The sequence below is a fragment of the Nerophis ophidion genome, linkage group LG01 (genome assembly GCF_033978795.1).
Source record: "Nerophis ophidion isolate RoL-2023_Sa linkage group LG01, RoL_Noph_v1.0, whole genome shotgun sequence".
Lineage (NCBI taxonomy): Eukaryota > Metazoa > Chordata > Actinopteri > Syngnathiformes > Syngnathidae > Nerophis > Nerophis ophidion.
The window spans coordinates 78,099,402-78,118,562 of NC_084611.1; the positions used below are offsets into that span (position 1 = coordinate 78,099,402).

Genomic DNA, 19,161 nt, shown 5'->3' on the forward strand with positions numbered 1-19,161 from the left:
CTTAGTTCCAGTGAAAGGAACTTAAAATGCTCCAGGATACCAAAACATTTTGGACAATTCCATGCTTCCAACCTTGTGAGAACAGATTGGAAGCATCTTCCTTTTCCAACATGACTGGGCACCAGTGCACAAAGCAAGGTCCATAGAGACATGGATAACAGAGTCTGGTGTGGATGAACTTGACTGGCCTGCACAGAGTCCTGACTTGAACCTGATAGAACACGTTTGGGATGAATTAGAACGGAAACTGTGACCTCACCAATGCACTTTAGGAAGAATGGTCGAACATTCCTATAAACACACTCCACAACCTTGTGGACAGCCTTCCCAGAAGAGTTGAAGCTGTAAAAGCTGCAAAAGGTGGACCGACATCATATTGAAGCCTATGGGTTAGGAATGGGACTGCACTTCAAGTTCATACGTGAGTCAAGGCAGGTGGCCAAATACTTTTGGCAATATGGTGTATTTCCAACAGACTGCTGTGGCACCTCTGTTATTGTTGAAAAAAAAAAAAAGCTAACACGGGACAATGAATTGAGAGCCACAGACACGTCGTTTAACAATAACCATTTTAATCACACACCACGCGAGTGTTAAAACGTGTGACAGAGTGCTGGGCGCTAGGAGAACCGGTAAATTATACATGACGGGTACAAAGTGTGTGTGTGTGTGTTTGTCAGTCGAGCCTGAAGAAGGCTGTCACGCCAAATTTCTTCCCCCCTACAAACCCCCTCCGCCCCATTTACTTCTGGGGTCATGATTAATACAGATGTTTTGTTAACGCTATATTATAAAAATACAGACGTTTTGTTAACGCTATATTATAAAAAATACAAATAAAAACAATTTACAAAGACAAGCTATGGGATGACGCATTTACTTCAGGGGTCACATTTCCTCTTACCTCATCCCATAGCTTGTGTTTGTATATTCCATCCATTTTCTACCGCTTATTCCCTTTTGGGGTCGTGGGGGGCGCCGGCGCCTATCTCAGCTACAATCGGGCGGAAGGCGGGCTACACCCTGGACAAGTCGCCACCTCATCGCAGGGCCAACACAGATAGACAGACAACATTCACACTCACATTCACACACTAGGGCCAATTTAGTGTTGCCAATCAACTTATCCCCAAGTGCATGTCTTTGGAAGTGGGAGGAAACCCGGAGTACCCGGAGGGAACCCACGCAGTCACGGGGAGAACATGCAAACTCCACACAGAAAGATCCCGAGCCTGGGATTGAACCCAGGACTGCAGGACCTTCGTATTGTGAGGCAGACGCACTAACCCCTCTGCCACCGTCAAGCCCGTGTTTGTAAATTGTTTTTTAAAATAGATTTTTTATAATATAGCGTTAACAAAACGTCTGTATTTTTATAATATAGCGTTATATTTTTTATAATATAGCGTTATATTTTTATAATATAGCGTTAACAAAACGTCTGTATTAATCATGACCTTGGAAGTAAATGGGAAGGGGGAAGGTTTTTGTAGGAGGGAAGAAATTTGGCGTGACATGGCCAGTAGTTCTGCAGGGGTCAATGCTCAGCCACCTTCACATGTTTGACAGGTTCTGAGCGGTTGAACAAACACACAAGTAAAATGTCTTACCTGTACAAAATCCAGCGGTAAAAAAATGACCACCATACGTACGCGGCGATTTTCTGCACGCATGCTGGTGTGAAACGAGAACACAATGGACTTAAGCTGCGGGACGAGGAGCATTAGTAAGAAAAAACAACAACCAATAATTTAAGTACAGAAGTGCCACACACACACTTTCACCAACTTTTAACAGTGATATCCTTTTTTTTTTTTCTTTTAAAGCTGTCACCTCCATGTTTGTGCCGTCTTCTCCCACGACGACGTTCCTTCAGACGCGGTGTGTATTTTCTGTGTGCAAAAAGAGACGACAGACGAGAAGCGTTGTGCTGATTTCTCCGCGTCGTGCCTCACGCTCGTCTACAAGGGTCTCTGCGGCGCACGACTCGTGCGTGGAGGTGTCAAGTGTGTGTGTGTGTGTGTGTGTTGTGTGAGCACGGTGACACTCAAGCATGAAGGACGCTCTGACACGAGTGAAGGTCTTTGTGAGACAAGTGGAAGGTGGCGCTTTAGTTCCTAAGGAGGCTCGCAGTCTTCCTCCCAAGCCGATTCCCCCACACTTCCTTCAGAGTTTGTGCACACAAAGTGGCGGCGGTCACACAAAGGAGGAGAATCCCGTCACGGGTGTGCGTGAGCCAGGCGGGTTGGTGTTGCTGGGGCTGGGGTGGGCCTGCGTGTGGGCCCGCTGCCCCGTGGGTGTGTAGACGCCGCCCGCGCTGTGCTGGGTGACCACCGTCTGGTAGTACGGCTCCGACTCGGCGGCGGCGGCGCACTCTTCGTAGCTGAAAGGCGAGCCGAGCGGCTTGAGGCCTTTGGGCTGCCGCTTCCACGAGTTGTAGTAGGTGGGGTCGCTCATGTAGTGGTTGACGAACGAGTGTTTGGGCTGCTCGTCCTCGTAGTCGCTGTCCGTCAGCTGAGGGGAGAGCATGAGTCAGATGACATCATCGTCACAATAACTTGGAGTTTGTCTGTAGCCACGACATTAGGTACACCCCATACTGAAAGCTATCCATTGCACGTATTGTTCTAATTATTATCCAAACTTTTAATGTCGGCCTTTAGGAGTGGGATATTTGGGGCACAAAACGATTCGATCCGATTCAGATTCCTGGGGTGACTAATCGGTTCGGAATCAGATCTTGATTCAAACCAATTCTCACATTGTATTAATTGGTGTAATAATTATAATGAAACTTTTTCAAAACAGGTTACAGATTAAAAAAAGCTCCTTATGGTTGCAATGGTGATATTAAAAAAGAAAAAAATATATATTACATATATATATATATCAATCAATCAATCAATGTTTATTTATATAGCCCCAAATCACAAATGTCTCAAAGGACTGCACAAATCATTACGACTACGACATCCTCGGAAGAACCCACAAAAGGGCAAGGAAAACTCACATATATATAGTATATATATATATATACACACACACATATATATATATATTTATACGCTTATACACACGTGTGTATATTGATATATATATATATATATATATATATACATACATACACACAAGCTTGTTGGAACAAATGATTTAAAGTTGAGAAGTACCAATGATTGTCTCACACACACTAGGTGTGGTGAAATTTTTCACTGCATTTGATCCATCACCCTTGACCACCCCCTGGGAGGTGAGGGGAGCAGTGAGCAGCAGCGGTGCCGCGCCCAGGAATCATTTTTGGTGATTTAACCCCCAATGTTCCCAGCATGTCTTAGATGCAAGTTGCTGCTGTATGCTCTACTCCAGTGGTTCTCAAATGGGGGTACGCGTACCCCGTGGGGTACTCAAAGGTATGCCAAGGGGTGCGTGAGATTTTTTTTTTTTTTAATTCTAAAAAAAGCAACAATTTAAAAATCCTTTATGAATATATTTATGGAATAATACTTCAACAAAATATGAATGTAAGTTCATAAACTGTGAAAAGAAATGCAACAATGCAATATTTAGTTTTGACGGCTAGATTTTTTGTGGACATGTTCCATAAATATTAATGGTAAATATATATATATATTTTTAAGAAATGTTTACAATTAAGTTCATGAATCCAGATGGATCTCTATTACAATCCCCAAAAAGTGCACTTTAAGTTGATGATTACTTCTATGTGTAGAAATCTTTATTTATAATTGAATCACTTGTTTATTTTTCATCAAGTTTTTAGTTATTTTTATATCTTTTTTTCCAAGTAGTTCAAGAAAGACCACTACAAATGAGCAATATTTTGCACTGTTATACAATTTCATTAATCAGAAACTAATGACATAGTGCTGTATTTTACTTCTTTATCGCTTTTTTTCAACCAAAAATGATTTGCTCTGATTAGGGGGTACTTGAATTAAAAATATGTTCACAGGAGGTACATCACTGAAAAAAGGTTGAGAACCACTGCTCTACTCTTCCACAATACACTTCATAGACGCATTAACAAAACCCTACCTCGGACTCCGAGACCTCAGTGGGCTTCTCCGTGAGCGTAGTGCTCTCCGTCAGAACAGCTCCGTTGTAGTTGTTGCAGATGTCCTCATCCGAGTAGTGGAGGCCGCCTGGACTTGGGCGAGGCGGTGACCTGGAGCCAGTATGCCAAAAAAAAGTCTTAAAACGGTCACGTGGGACACCAAAATAACGAGTGTGAGAGTCGGACTGGGTACCTTGTCCCGTTCTTTTTTAGGAAGGTGCTCTTGGTGTTGCTGAGCGCTCTGCTGTTGAGCTCCAGGGTGGTGAAACCTCCGTTGTCCAAAGTGACCGACTCTTCTGCAGACATGTGCTTCCCTGGACCACCAGCAGAGAGCGAGAGAGGAAGCATTTTACCATCCAAATTGGAGTTATACATAACATTTGTTTTATAGTCTATTACAAAAACATCTCACTATTTGGCAAGCTTTTAAAACTTATATTGTATGTTAACTCTCTTATGTTTGAGGTACAATATACAAACTTTTCTTTTACCAAGTACCCCCTCAGAAAACACTGGGGTCTCCAAGTACCACCTTAATGACCAACAATATAATACAGTGACATAGTAGGCCTAAGTATTCGTTAAAATAAAGAACACAATTTATTTAATAAGTATATTTAATAATTTTTCCACTGCAACATTACACATATTTTGAACAGTAACACTGTGTTAGAATATAGGAACATAAAACACTGTACTTTAAGTGATTATTCGGCATACCACTACACTATAAAAAGGAGCTTACTCTACAGTATAAGATAAGCTAAACATTTAAAAACAAGCAAGCAATCAAAGTAATAGTGATACATATGGTTTCTATTTATCCAATGGTATTAGGTAGTTTATGAAATCTTTACACTGCGTTAATAAACAGTAACAATGTTTTATCCCTTATCTAACAAAAAGTAACCCCTCGCAATGTAACTCTTCAAGGTTTGCGGCCCTACGGTTAAAAAACACGACTGTAGGAGATGTAGGCTAGTAGGGGTGTCCCGGTACAACTTTGTCACCTGTGATACAACACCGACTTTAGAACTTTGTGTATTGGGCGATACCAACATTAATCCGATATAATATAAGCACCAAAACCTTTATTGTTTTGATAAGGTCATTTTGCGAGAATAAGAAATAATAGGGGGGGAAATATAACTTTATCGATATAAATTTCGAGAACAGGGGTAGGGAACCTATGGCTCGCGAGCCAGATGTGGCTCTTTTGATGACTGCATCCGTTCTCAGGTAAATCTGAGCTGACATTGCTTGAATAATTCCACTTGTAATTAGTGTTAAAAATAATGTTCAAAATATAAAACATTCTCGTGCATTTTTAATCCATCCATCTGTTTTCTACCACACATGTTCAAAAAGTTGCATAAATGGTAAGAAGTTATTTATTTATTATTGGTTAGTGTGGGGCTTGCCCTCCTGGGGGTTCTTCAGACCACTAAGAGAGCCTGTTTTGGGGTCACAATATTGTCTTATTTTTCAATAAGTCTCTCAGTTGCTTTCCAGTAGTTGTCTTTTTCTCTTTCATTCTCGCTCGCACTCCAGGCAACCGTGTCTCTCCTTCTGGCTGCTGCTTATAACATAGCGACAGGTGATTGGATAACAAGGCCCAGGTGGGCCATAAACGCACCTGTCGCTGATTTTGAAGGCAGTCCTGGCCCACCCGCTTCGCTGCAGGCCCGCAGGCCACGCCTCCTCCACAGTTAAATTCAGAATAACAATGTTCTTTAAGAATAAGAGACCTTTATACTCTAGAAATGTTGGTCAGTTTGTACCCATGATCGTGTCCTTTCGGGCATTACACAAAGCTCATGACCATAGGTGAGGATAGGGATCCAGACCGACCGGTAAATTGAGACCTTTGCCTTACCGCTCAGCTCTTTCTTCACTACGATTGGATCAATACAGGATTCGCACCACTGCAGATGCTGCACCTATCCACCTTTTGATCTCACAATCCAGTCTTCCCTCTTTAATGAACAAAACCGCGAGGTGCTTGAACTGCTCCCCAACCCGCAGACGGCACTCCACTCTTTTCCGGGCAAGAACCATGGACTCGGACTTGGAATGGCTGATTTCATCCTTGTTGCTCACACTCAGCTGCAAACCGATCCAGTGAGAGCTGAAGATCCTGTCCAGATGAGGCCAGCAGAACTACGTCATCCGCAAAAAGCAGAGACCCAATCACGCAGCCACCAGACCGGATCCCCTCAACGCCCTTACTCCGCCTAGAAATTCTGTCCATAAAAGTTGGAAACAGAACCGGTGACAAAGTGGATTTAAGGAACTCCTGGCGGACCTCATCCACCCCTCAGGGCCCTGCCACCGAGAAGCTTCTTAACTACCTCGGCAACCTCAGCCCCAGAAATTGGAGAGCCCACCAGAGTCCCCAGGCACTGTTTCTTCATTGGAAGACGTGTAGTTGGGATTGAGAAGTTATTTGAAGTATTCTTTCCACCAATCCACAGCATCCCCAGTCGACATCCACAGCACAACACTGTGTTGACAGTGCACTGCTACCCCCTCCTGAGGTGGCGGATGGTGGTCCAGAATCGCTTTGGAGCCAACCGGAAGTCTTTCTCCGTGGCTTCTTCGAATTCCTCCCCTTAAAAGTTTTTGCCTCTGCAATCGCCAAAGCCGCTCACTGCTTGGCCTGTTGGTTACTGTCTGTGGCCTCCGGAGTCCAATAAGCCAAAAGGACCCGATGGGACCACCATGGCCGAGTGACGGCAGCTTAACGCCATCCCCAGCGGGTTCTGGGATTACCGCCAAGCCACAGCTCCAATCAGCTGCTTCGACAATAGGCATGGAACATGGTCCACTTGGACTCAATGTCCAGTGCCTCCTACTTAACATCATTCTATGTAAGATTAATAGAAAAATATATTTTCAGCACCTGCCCGCAAATATATTCAGAAAATCACAATGTGCATTTTTTGGGGGTTGTTTATACCCAGAGTTGCTCAAGGGAAACAAGCCTGCAGGAGAAGGAACAAAGTTGGCCTTGTTTTCCTCTGCCATGTAGGAGCAAGGCTGCTCCAGGCGGTGTTGCACCAAGACAACTTTTTAAAATAACAACCACATTTTTTTTTTTTTTTTTTCCAAAAAGGCATGTTGTCGTGGGTGTGCAGCAATAAGCCGGCAGGGAGTGGCACCAGTCAAATGTCAAAAAAGTCTCACCTGTGCCACACGCCTTGTACTTGCTGCTGTGTCCGTGCAGCAGCAGGGTGAAGACCAGGATGATGATGAGGATGAGTCCCACCAGGGCCATGACCAACAGGAACCACCACTCCTCGTAGAACGGACGCTCTGACAGCGCTGAAAGGGAGAAGAAGTCAGAATAGAAACATGTCCAATCAAGGATACACTCACGTTCACACAGTGTGCATCGTAAAGCATCCTGTTTTTTTATACCGCATCTTTGTTGTTTGCTGGCTTCCTCTGATAAATTCTCATTTTTATCAAGCAAAAAAAAGCCCAATTACCATAAACATGAATTATTACTGTAAGAGTTTCCCCCTGTGAATAAGGCATGAATCTCCACGACAAGGATGTTGTTCCCTATGCCGGTCTTTTTCAACCACTGTGCTGCGGCACACTAGTGTGCCGTGAGATACAGTCTGGTGTGCCGTGGAAGATTATGTATTTTCACCTATTTGGGTTAAAAATATTTTTTGCAAACCAGTAATTAAAGTCTGCAAAGGATGTGTTGTTGTTGAGTGTCGTGCTGTCGAGAGCTCGGCAGTGACCGTGTAATACTCTTCCACATCAGTAGGTGGCAGCCGGTAGCTAATTGCTTTGTAGATGTCGGGAACAGCGGGAGGCAGGGTGCAGGTAAAAAGGTGTTTAATGCTTAAACCAAAAATAAACAAAATACGAGTGCCCCTTAAGAAAAGGCATTGAAGCTTAGAGAAGGCTATGCAGAACGAAACTAAAACTGAACTGGCTACTAAGTAAACAAAAATTTAATGCTGGACGACAGCAAAGACTTACTGTGGAGCAAATGTCAATGTACATCCGAACATGACATGACAATCCACGATGTCCCCATAAAGAAGGATAAATACGACTGAAATATTCTTGATTGCTGAAACTAAGTATAATGCGGGAAATATCGCTCAAAGGAAGACATTAAACCGCTCCAGGAAAATACCAAAAAAAGAGAAAAAGCCAGCAAAATAGGAGCCAAGACAAGAACTAAAACACTACACACAGGAAAACTCAAAATAAGTCAGGGCGTGATGTGACAGAACACCTACTTTGAGACAAGACCTATATTGCTTGGTTATGGTTTAAAGTCAAATCCAACAATTTGCGACAACAACGTTTTACTGTCAACTGAGATTTGTTATTTAATGATTTCTGCTGGTGGTGTGCCTTCAGATTTTTTCAACGCAAAAAATGTGCCTTGGCCCAAAAAAGGTTGAAAACACTGCCCTATGCAACTGTACAATTTTGTATAGAGCAGCTGCATCAAGCCACCACTGGGTGGCAGCAGACTCAAGTAACTAATTCAATTCTATTCTCATTAAATCAAATGGATCACCTTGGTAATGTTTATTAGCCTGGTGTGTGTGCGTGTGTGTGTGTGTGTGTGTGTGTGTTGCGTTTACCAGCGAGTGCAGCAGAGGGCGTGCTCGGCTGTCCAAAACCAAAGCGGTTAACAGCGATGACCCGGAACTCGTAGCTGATCCCGGGTCGCAGGCGCTCCAGCGGCACCGACACGGACCTGGTGCTGGGAGACAGGAGTCGGATAAAGGAGTCCCACACGCCCTCATCTGCGCAGAAAAAGGGAGGGATATGTACAATCAAGATACGTAAAAATGTTGCAATTCAGTTGTACTTTTAATGAGTCCCAGAACTCCCCAGAGACCTGACATATATTATTTTGGTAATATTTATCAATAGTGTATGCCAGTGGTTCTCAAATGGGGGTCCGTGTACCCCTGGGGGTAGTTGAATGTATGCCAAGGGGTAAGTGAGATTTATTAAAAATATTCTAAAAATAGCAACAATTCAAACATTCTTTATAAATATATTTATTGAATAATACTTCAACAAAATATGAATGTAAGTTCATAAACTGTGAAAAAAAATACAACAATGCAATATTCAGTATTGACAGCTCGATTTTTTGTGGACATGTTCCATAAATATTGATGTTAAAGATTTCTTTTTTTGTGAAGAACTGTTTAGATTTAAGTTCATGAATCCAGATGGATCTCTTATTACAATCCCCAAAGAGGGCACTTTAAGTTGATGATTACTTCTATGTGTAGAAATCTTTATTTATAATTGAATTACTTGTTTAATCAACAAGTAATTCAACAAGTTTTTAGTTAATTTTATATATATTTTTCCAAATAGTTCTATAAAGGCCACTACAAATGAGCAATATTTTGCACTGTTATACAATTTAATGAATCAGAAACTGATGACATAGTGCTGTATTTTACTTCTTCATTTCTTTTTTTCAACCACAAATGCTTTGCTCTGATTAGGGGGTACTTGAATTTAAAACATGTTCACTGGGGGTACATCACTGAAAAAAGGTTGAGAACCCCTGGTGTAAGCTATTGACACAAATCTTAGAAAACACTTTGATTACTTTGTCGCGTGGAATGTTACATTTCATCAAGAGAAATTAATTACACAGACACACAATGGTAAGTATGAAAACACCTTATTGGAATAGACGTACGCAGTTTTTAAATTGAAGTCCAGTTTTTGGCAACACAAAGTGGTGCAGTAATTCGAATGATGCGGACACATTTGTTACTGGATTCTTTCTAATTCGCTTCTGCCTTGGAGACTATTTAAGTGTATGTAATATGCAGCTATAATTATTTGATACTTGTTTGTATTGACAATTGTGCTGTTTTAGACTGGAATATTGTTCAATTAAGGACACTTACTATGTAAGTCCAGCTTGTGTGCTAAACTGTTGTGTAGCTGCTAGCCCAGGGGTAGGGAACCTATGGCTCGCAAGCCAGATGTGGCTCTTTTGATGACTGCATCTGGCTCTCGGATAAATCTGAGCTGACATTGCTTAACACAATAAGTAATGAATAATTCCACTTGTAATCAAAGTGTTAAAAATAACGTGCAAAATATAAAACGTGCTCATGCATTTGATTCCATCCATCCTTTTTCTACCGCACTTGTTCAAGAAGTTGCATTAAGGGTAAGAAGTGATTTATGTATTATTGATTAGTTTAGGGTTTGCCCTCCTGTGGGTTCTTCAGACCACCAACCACCAACATGAGAGCCTGTTTCAGGGTTGCAATATTTTTTATTTTTCAATAAGTCTCTCCGTTGCTTTCCAGCAATTGTCTTTTTCTCTTTTGTTCTCCTTCGCACTCTGGCTCCAGCCCCAACCCCTGTCTCTCCTCCTGGCTGCTGCTTATAACAGAGGTGATTAGATAACAAGGCCCAGGTGGCCCATCTACGCACCTGTCGCTGATTTCGAGGCCGGTCCTGGCACACCCTGCTTCGCTGCAGGCCCGCAGGCCACGCCCCCTCCACAGTTAGCTTCAGAATAACAATGTTATTACAAATAATAAGAGAGCTATTATACTCTAGAAATGTTGGTCTTACTTAAAAATGCACACGTTTAGTCGTGTTCAGTGTTAAAGAAAATATTATATGGCTCTTACGGAAATACATTTGAAAATATTTGGATTCTTGTCTCTCAGCCAAAAAGGTTCCCGACCCCTGTGCTAGCCCCTTGTAGTATACAGCATAACATGTTTACATTTTGTAATTCACGTCACTTAGTTTGGAGATTTTACATGCAAGCCATTATTACCAAATACTTGTTTTTGTGCTGATGTCAGACGGATATCAGTATCAGATAGAGACATCCCTATAATAAATACTGGTCAGTAAGATACCCCGATTAAGAATACACCAACAAAAAAAAATGACAACCTAATGCGCATTTTTGGAAAATGTAGGCATGCATATTAACGAGGTGTTTATCTATGAAGAAAATACTTTTGGGATTCAGATTGTTTGGCTTTAGTCAGTAGTCTATTCAGTGTCATTGGAACTGAAAGAGTGAAGATGTTGACTGCGCAATGAAGCGATTACTGTTGCTGGTAATTGTACAATCCATTAAAAATATATTATAATTTCAATCAGTATCATTGCACTAGTCAGGAAATCATTCGCCACTCTGGTTTAGGGGACTTCATCACAATCTCATTACGTAATTAGGTTGAGGTAATTAGCACAGTAAGCGCGGATGTGGTAAAAAAAAAAAGAACTAACCTGAGGGACGAGACTCGATCACATATCCACTCACTGGCGCCGCGCCGCTGTCGCCCTCTGACCAGTGGATGGTGAGGGCAGAGGACGCCTTGGAGATGGATATGTCCGTGGGTGGCCCAGGCGCACCTTCAGGGGACAGGCACACTTTTTTTTTTATTACAGTACGTTGCTATTCTGTAACCATAACTGTGTCAGAAAGGGGCATGGTGCACATTAGTTATGCAAAACAGCTGTTGGAAAAATGTGATTTGTAGTCCTTAATGTGAATGAGTTTTTAGATTGTTTGACTTAATTGAATACAATGAACTGTTGCGGGCTGTAAAGTGACGGACTAATATGAATAATGTACATTTTCGTGAGAAATTGTCCTTAAAAACAGTTTGCTTTTCCAGCTTCATTTGTTAGTACAAAAGAGTAAATATAATAAGCAAATATCTTTAGCAAAAAAGGTTTCGTGTAAATGTTATAATATTTTTTTTCTTTCACGTTGTTTGATTTATTTACTTTTAATCTGCGCTATATGTAATTATTAACATCTGACTCAAACTATCAAGATGTTTGGCTAATTCATTATGACAACCATGCAACCAGGTTTTAAAATCTTCCCAAAATATCCAGATTACCAGGTTTTCAATTAAAAATACATTAAAATTAATAAAAAAATGTTTTCCATTTTTTAACCTTTGTCTTGTGTTAGGGTCGGCACTGACCCGTTTTAGTTTTTAAATGTATAAAAACACCACATACATTTATTTTTTTGCATCAAAGCTTTTTGACTTTGTCAGGAACCTCTTTGTCAACAAAATAAAACATTTAAATTTTTTTCACTAAATTATAAAATGCTCTGGTAAAAATTATGCCCTTGGTGTTGTTAGGGTCTGTTTCGACCCAGTTATAAAAATAAGATGATAAAGCAATGATAAGAGCCAAAACTGAACACACTGACAGCCAGCTCCTCTCCCAATCATGTGAGTTTTAGTGGATTCTCATTTTACCTTGTTATCCTGTACAAAAACGAACAAAAGACGGACACTAAAAGTGTCACTTTTTGCCACTCTGATTTTGTTTTTTATTAGTTTTGGAACTAGTAATCTATTTCTCTTGGTTTCATTTGCTTGATTTGTTGTTGTTTGTTTGATGTTGGATTTCTGTTGCTGAAAAAAATACTTTTTAGCCTTTTTCTTGAAGTAAATATAAATGGGTCGAAATTGACCCGTAACACAACAACCTTTTTTTTATGTATATCATTCTCTTGAGGTTCGTTTTACCATTGTTAAAAATTGAAATCGAGGGGTATACTGACAAAAAAAGGCCCCATGGCCCAAACCAAAAATATTAAAACCAATATTTTCAAGGATAAGGAAGCCTAACGAGGTAACCAAGAGGTGAGAAACAAATTGGATGATAGATAATTGTTTTTAGTGTATTTTACAGCTGATTTAAGACATGGGTCAAAACCGACCCGTTAACATAAGAGATGGTAACAGAAAGCTAACACAAGAGGAAGGTTAAATTGATTTTTCTTAATGATTTTAGCGTACATTTTTTTAATGAATCAAATGTTTTCATTTAAACATAAAATGGTGGTAAATTATGATAAAAACATAAAAGTGACTCGTATAAATGACAATAAAAACACAAAATAACACTGAACAAAAATCTTTTAAAACATTATTTAACATTCAAACAAAAAATGTAAATAAACAAAACCAAAATATATTTGGTGAAGAAAATGTAAAATTGTACTAAAAACAGGAAATATTGTAACCAAAAATTACTCAAACCAAAAATGCTTTTCAAACTCAAAATTAATTATGCTAAAACCTTAAATTGGCAACCCAAATACAAAATAATGTTACAACATATAATGACAAAACGAAAAACTACACAACAAAAGCAAAATTGCACTCAAACTAAAATCATGTTAAAGACATAAATTTGCAATCAATACAAAAAACTAAATATGCCAGATCATAAAATACCATTCAAACTTAAAAATTGTGATGAGAACATAAAACTTCACTTTATATAAAATGATAACAATAAGAAACTGTATTTACAACAACAAAAAACCCCACTTAAAACATAAACTGTTGCACAATCCCAAAAAGTAACTCTTAAAAAAAGTTTCATTTAAATACATTTTGGTGTTTTAGCAAGTTGGACATTTATTCCGTATTTTTTTTATAGTCATATCAAATTAAAATGTGTCAAATAGACAAATGCAACTTAAATTGTCACACTGTATTTTACAAAAAAACAAAAAAGGAAATTTTTCTTAATATCTCATTGACAAAATGATTCAACCCCCTAGTTACATGCATCTTAAGTACTTAGTAGAACACCCTTTGGCAGTAATGACATCCTTCAAACGTGATACATAACCGGACACAAGCTTCTTGCAACCATCTACAGGTATTTTAGCCCATTCCTCTTGGGCAAAGGCCTCCAGTTCATTCATATTCTTGGGCTTGCGTGCTGCAACTGCCTTCTTCAAGTCCCACCACAGCTTTTCTATAGGATTTAGGTCTGGCGACTGTGAAGGCTACTCCAGAGTCTTTCAGCCCTTCTTCTGCAACCACTCTGTTAATTTGGAGGTATGCTTGGGATCGTTGTCCTGTTGAAAGGTCCAACGTCTCCCAAGCCTCAGCTTCATCACTGACTTCATGACATTTGCAGCTAATATATCCTGGTAGGCAATAGAATTCATAATGCCTTGAACGCGCTGGAGATTCCCGGTACCTGAGGCAGAGAAACAGCCCCAGAGCATGATTGACCCCCCACCATTCTTAACAGTAGGCAAGGTGTTCTTCTCTTTGTAAGCTTCATTTTTTCTCCTCCAGACATAACGTTGATTCATAGGCCCAAAGAGTTCCAGTTTTGTCTCATCACTCCATAGAACAGTTTCCCAAAACCTTTGGGGTTTGTCCAGATGATTTTTGGCATACTGGAGTCTATTTTTCTTGTGCCTGGTAGTCAGAAGTTGGGTGCGCCTGGGAGTTCTGGCATGGAGGCCTTCATCTCGTAGTGCGCGCCTTATTGTCTGGGACGAAACCTGCGTTCCCCCCTCTGCAATGTCCTGTTGTAGTTCCTCAGCTGTTACCCAGGGGTTTTTCACCACTGTACGCACACAGCATCCTCTTTCTACCACGCCCAGGTAGTGTTTCCGCTGTGCCTTTAGCTTTAAACTTGCAAATTATGCTCCCAACTGTGTCTCTTGGAATGTGTAATGTCTTTGATATTTTCTTATATCCATATCCTTTCTTATGAAGAGAAAATACCTCCTCTCTTGACTTCTTTGACCACTCCCTGGACTTCACCATGTTGCAAATACACCATTGACCATCTACAAGAAGCTGAGTGTCACAGTCTTTTTCAATCAGTTTAATTGTTGCTCGTTATGGTTCTAATCACATCTACAGGTGTTTTCAACACCTGATTGAAAAGACCTTACTCAAATTCTGATCTTAAGTTATGATCTTCAAGGGGTTGAATAATTTTGTCAATGAGATATTAAGAAAAATTTCCTTTTTTGGTATTTTGTAAAATACAGTGTTACAATTTAAGTTGCGTTTGTCTATTTGACACATCTTTATTTTGTATAACTATAAACAAAATAGGGAATAAATGTCCAACTTGCTAAAACACTTACAATGTGTGGGGGTTGAATAATTTTGATCACAACTCTATACGCCAAAAACAGAAAATATTTTTAAAACCAGCTAAAAAAAAAAAACAATGAATGTGCCAAATCATAATTCAAACTTTTAAAATGTTCTAAAAAGGAAGTAATAAACAGTTTACTTTCATCATCTTTAATTGATTCCTGCTTACCTTGCACGGCCTCGGCTGTGAGGTTAGCAAATATCGGGGGTCCGTAGCTGACGGTGAGCGCTTGAACACTGAACATGTAGGTGGCTCCCTTGACCAGGTCTCGAACCTTCAGCCAGCGCTGCCAGCTGCCTTTCACGTCCACCGTCACCACCTTGCTCACGCCTGCTCTCACAAGCGCACGCGTGTGTCACATGTTGGCCATTTTGCACTTTATGTGCCTACAAAAATCGCGTCTGTACCTTGCACGGGAGCGGTGGGCTGGTAGATGACCCGGTAGCCCTCCAGTTGACCGTTAGGGGTTAAGGGAGCCCCCCAGGACACGTTGGCACTTCCCCCTGTCACCTCAGAGAAGGACAGCGCACTGGGCTGACTGGGAGCTGCAGAGACAAGATGAATATTTTCCAAAAGTCCAATGATTAAAAAAAAAAAAAGCACAGAAGCCTTTTTGGCCCTCCCTACCAGACGGGAGTGTCTGTGCACCACGAGGGTCGCTGGGTGGGCCGTCCCCGGCCATGTTGAAGGCGGTCAGTGTGACCAGGTAAGAAGTGTAGCTGCTCAGGTTCTTCAGGTTCACGTGAGTGTCGGGCACAAAAATCACCTTCACCTTCTCAGTCTGGTTCTGTCTGTTCTTCTGCCAGTAGTGGACCTACAAGATCACAGAACGCCGTAAACAACCGGGAATCTTCCACGGCCCATTTAGCGCCACCTCATCAGCCCTTGTCAGCCGTGCACAGTGTTTACTTCTTCTTCTCTGGTCCTGAACACCCACTCATTAATCTGCTCAAATCAATGCGTGACACGCTGTTTAACGAGCACGGAAACAGGGCAACACGAAGGTAGGTAGAGGGCGTACAACTTTTGTGGAGTCCACATCCAGCTCCAACTTTACCATATAGATTCCTATCTTTCATGAAGACAAGAATATAAGTTGGTGTATTACCTGATTCTGATGACTTGCATTGATTGGAATCAGACAGTAGTGCTGATAACATCCACGTTTTCAAATGGAGGAGAAAAAAAGTTCCTCTTTTCCATCTAATACCACATAAATGTCGTTGGTTTTTGGCATCTTATTTGTCCAGCTTCCATATTAGTTTTTATGCACTTTACAAGAAATACATTGGCGGCAAACTCCGTAGTTTGCTAGCTTGTTTGCGCTGGCTTTGGGAGACTCTTATGTTGTTAGAGCAGGCGCGATAGAGCGGCGCTTTTATTGTGAAGACAGGAACTGTGCGATCAGTCTTTAGGCTTTTGACGGGAAGTACGGTTGAAATAAAAAGTGTCTTTTTTCCTTTGCACTTTTGATTGATTGGTTGAAATTTTTATTAGTAGATTGCACAGTACAGTACATATTCCGTACAATTGACCACTAAATAGTAACACACTAATAAGTTTTTCAACTTGTTTAAGTTGGGTCATCTGACCGCCTGGCTCTGTTTGATTGGTCCAATGTCACCAGTGACTGCATGTGATTGGTGAAACGCAGGCATGCGTAGATCCTACTATGAAAAACCAAAACAAACATTAACAGATCGATAAAAAAAAAGTAGCGAGTAGCGAGCTGAATGTAGATAAGTGGAGCGGAGTAAAAGTAGCGTTTCTTCTCTATAAATATACTCAAGTAAAAGTAAAAGTATGTTGCATAAAAACTACTTGTAGAAGTACAATTTATCCCAAAAGTTACTCAAGTAAATGTAACGGAGTAAATGTAGCGCGTTACTACCCACCTCTGACTGACTTCTAAAACATGAGTAAGCAGAGCGGCAGTTTAGATAATTCATGCAAAATTCAACCAATCCCTGCAAATTGTGCTCACGTTTTTGTCTGTTGTCATCATTTCCGCCAAATTAATTAACCAAGTATTAGCAATATATTGTAGTTATTAAAAGCACTACTATTACTTTTAGCTCTCTAATGCTGCTATATTGAAATACTGAGCTGCTACATTGCCTCTGAGTTGGTAAAAGTTAATTCCAGATTATATATCAGGCCTCTCACCTGGATAGTACAAGGTCGTGGACATAAATCAATAGGTTGGTCAACTTTGACATTCAACTTACACTCGGAGATGGCGAGAAAGACAAGAAAAGATGATTGTTAGCACCCACCTTTATTATTGTTATTTTTTAACATGCGTGAGGATTATGTTCAATCCATCAAGTAAAATATGAACATCCGATCTGTCGGCATTCCAGTGATAGCAGACAATATACAGTAAGTGATTTATTAATTTCGTAGTTTGTATTTCTCGTTTTGTGCTGAGCAATATTGCGACTTGCTGGATCTGATTAGCATACACCATCTAAAACTTGTAGCTCCTCCTCCTTATTTTCACCCTCAAAAATATAAGGTTCTGGATCTCCATTTTTCCCAAAGTAGTCTTTGTTGTCTCTCATGAGGTCTGCCATGATTAGTAGTAGTTGTGATGTGTCTGTGAAATAATATGTCGCTGTATGGTTAAAATGAGCAAAATATGTAAATATTAAATATTATAAATGCGCCTGGAGGTTTTTGGATATTTTTAGAGCGCTTTATACGCATAATAAAGCTACTCTATACCTCTATTGTTAGCTTACTTTTGCTAAAATGTATTTACGAGTTGGAATGCATAAAAAAAGAACAACATATGTATTATTGATTCATATAATGACTTGCTAGGCAAAATCCCCCAAAAAGTGCAGTTTCCCTTTGACTACGTACATTATTTAATGTGATGTTAAAATGCAACAAACACTCGAATAACAACTTCCTGTAAGCAAGCTAAAGTGTATCTAAGCATTTTCTTGGTAACTCAACAATGTCAAAATATAAAATGTTTACATCAAATTTTACATGTATAGACACTTAAAATTAAGGCCAACATTGCTATATGATGCCTTGGAACATAAATGAATTGTTAAGATGGACACACTATTCAAGCGTAAGACATACACAGAGAAGCCTTTGGTGGCCTTTCATTCAATAATTAATTAGTACAGTCATTCAATAATACATTCGCAGTGTGTGCTTTTAATGCCATTTAGTGTCTACTTTTGTTTGAGAATAAAACAAGTAAAACATCAATACAGTACTTTTTCTCAATTTTTTTGTTGTTGAAATCATGTGCTTTTTTAGGTCAAGGTTACAAGGAACACTTAAAACCAAGACAAGAAATACAGAAAAGTCACAAATTGATTCAATGGAGTTGTGAAAAAATGAGCCTAACAAACGTCGCATTTTGAGACAACTTTCTGAAAAAGCTGCATTTTATGCCGCATTAGTCTTAAAAAATACTACACACCGTCCCTATTAATTATAATTTCAGCATAGCAGTGATTAAAAATCCCTCACTGACATTATCATTAGACATTTATAAAAATAATAAAAAAGAACAATAGTGTCACAGTGGCTCATAAGCTTTACAACAAACACACTGTGTCCAATGTTTTCACAAAGATAAAATAAGTCATATTTTTGGTTCGTTTAATAGTTAAAACAAATTTACATTATTGCAATCAGTTGATAAAACATTGTCCTTTACAATTATAAAAGCTTTTTTTTTTTTAAATCTACTATGCTAGCATGTCAGCAGACTGGGGTAGATCCTGCTGGAATCCTATGTATTGAATGAATACAGAATCGTTTTGAAACGGAAAAATATCGTTTTTGAATTGAGAATCAGATCGAATCGAAAAAAAAATCCATATATTAGCGAATCGTGACCCCAAGAATCGATATTGAATCGAATCGTGGGACACCCAAAGATTCACAGCCCTAATATGTATATGTATGTATATATATATATATATATATATATATATATATATATATATATATATATATATATAAAGTGTGTGCGTGCGTACATATTATATTAATATAATGGAAGTAAAATGTATATATTTGGAAAATTAGAGTATGTGAAAGTTTCACTCCTAGCTTGTTGACTTCTGTGACAACCCTCTTAAAGTTTGGTAATCAATTAGAAATATTGAGAA

General features: G+C 39.7%; 1 protein-coding gene across 1 annotated transcript in view; it reads right to left on the reverse strand.

Moving 5' to 3' along the window:
- Nucleotides 1–555: 555 nt before the first annotated feature.
- Nucleotides 556–19,161, reverse strand: part of LOC133560173 (protein sidekick-1-like) — an 849,418-nt gene continuing 830,812 nt past the window's right edge. The window contains exons 37-45 of the mRNA XM_061912393.1: nucleotides 15,644–15,830; nucleotides 15,424–15,561; nucleotides 15,185–15,346; nucleotides 11,351–11,476; nucleotides 8,692–8,856; nucleotides 7,259–7,396; nucleotides 4,266–4,386; nucleotides 4,054–4,183; nucleotides 556–2,514 (exon numbers count right to left, since the gene is read on the reverse strand). Of these exons, the coding sequence (XP_061768377.1) occupies nucleotides 2,197–2,514; nucleotides 4,054–4,183; nucleotides 4,266–4,386; nucleotides 7,259–7,396; nucleotides 8,692–8,856; nucleotides 11,351–11,476; nucleotides 15,185–15,346; nucleotides 15,424–15,561; nucleotides 15,644–15,830 (1,485 nt within the window). The 3' untranslated portion in view covers nucleotides 556–2,196. The remainder of the gene's footprint in view (nucleotides 2,515–4,053; nucleotides 4,184–4,265; nucleotides 4,387–7,258; nucleotides 7,397–8,691; nucleotides 8,857–11,350; nucleotides 11,477–15,184; nucleotides 15,347–15,423; nucleotides 15,562–15,643; nucleotides 15,831–19,161) is intronic.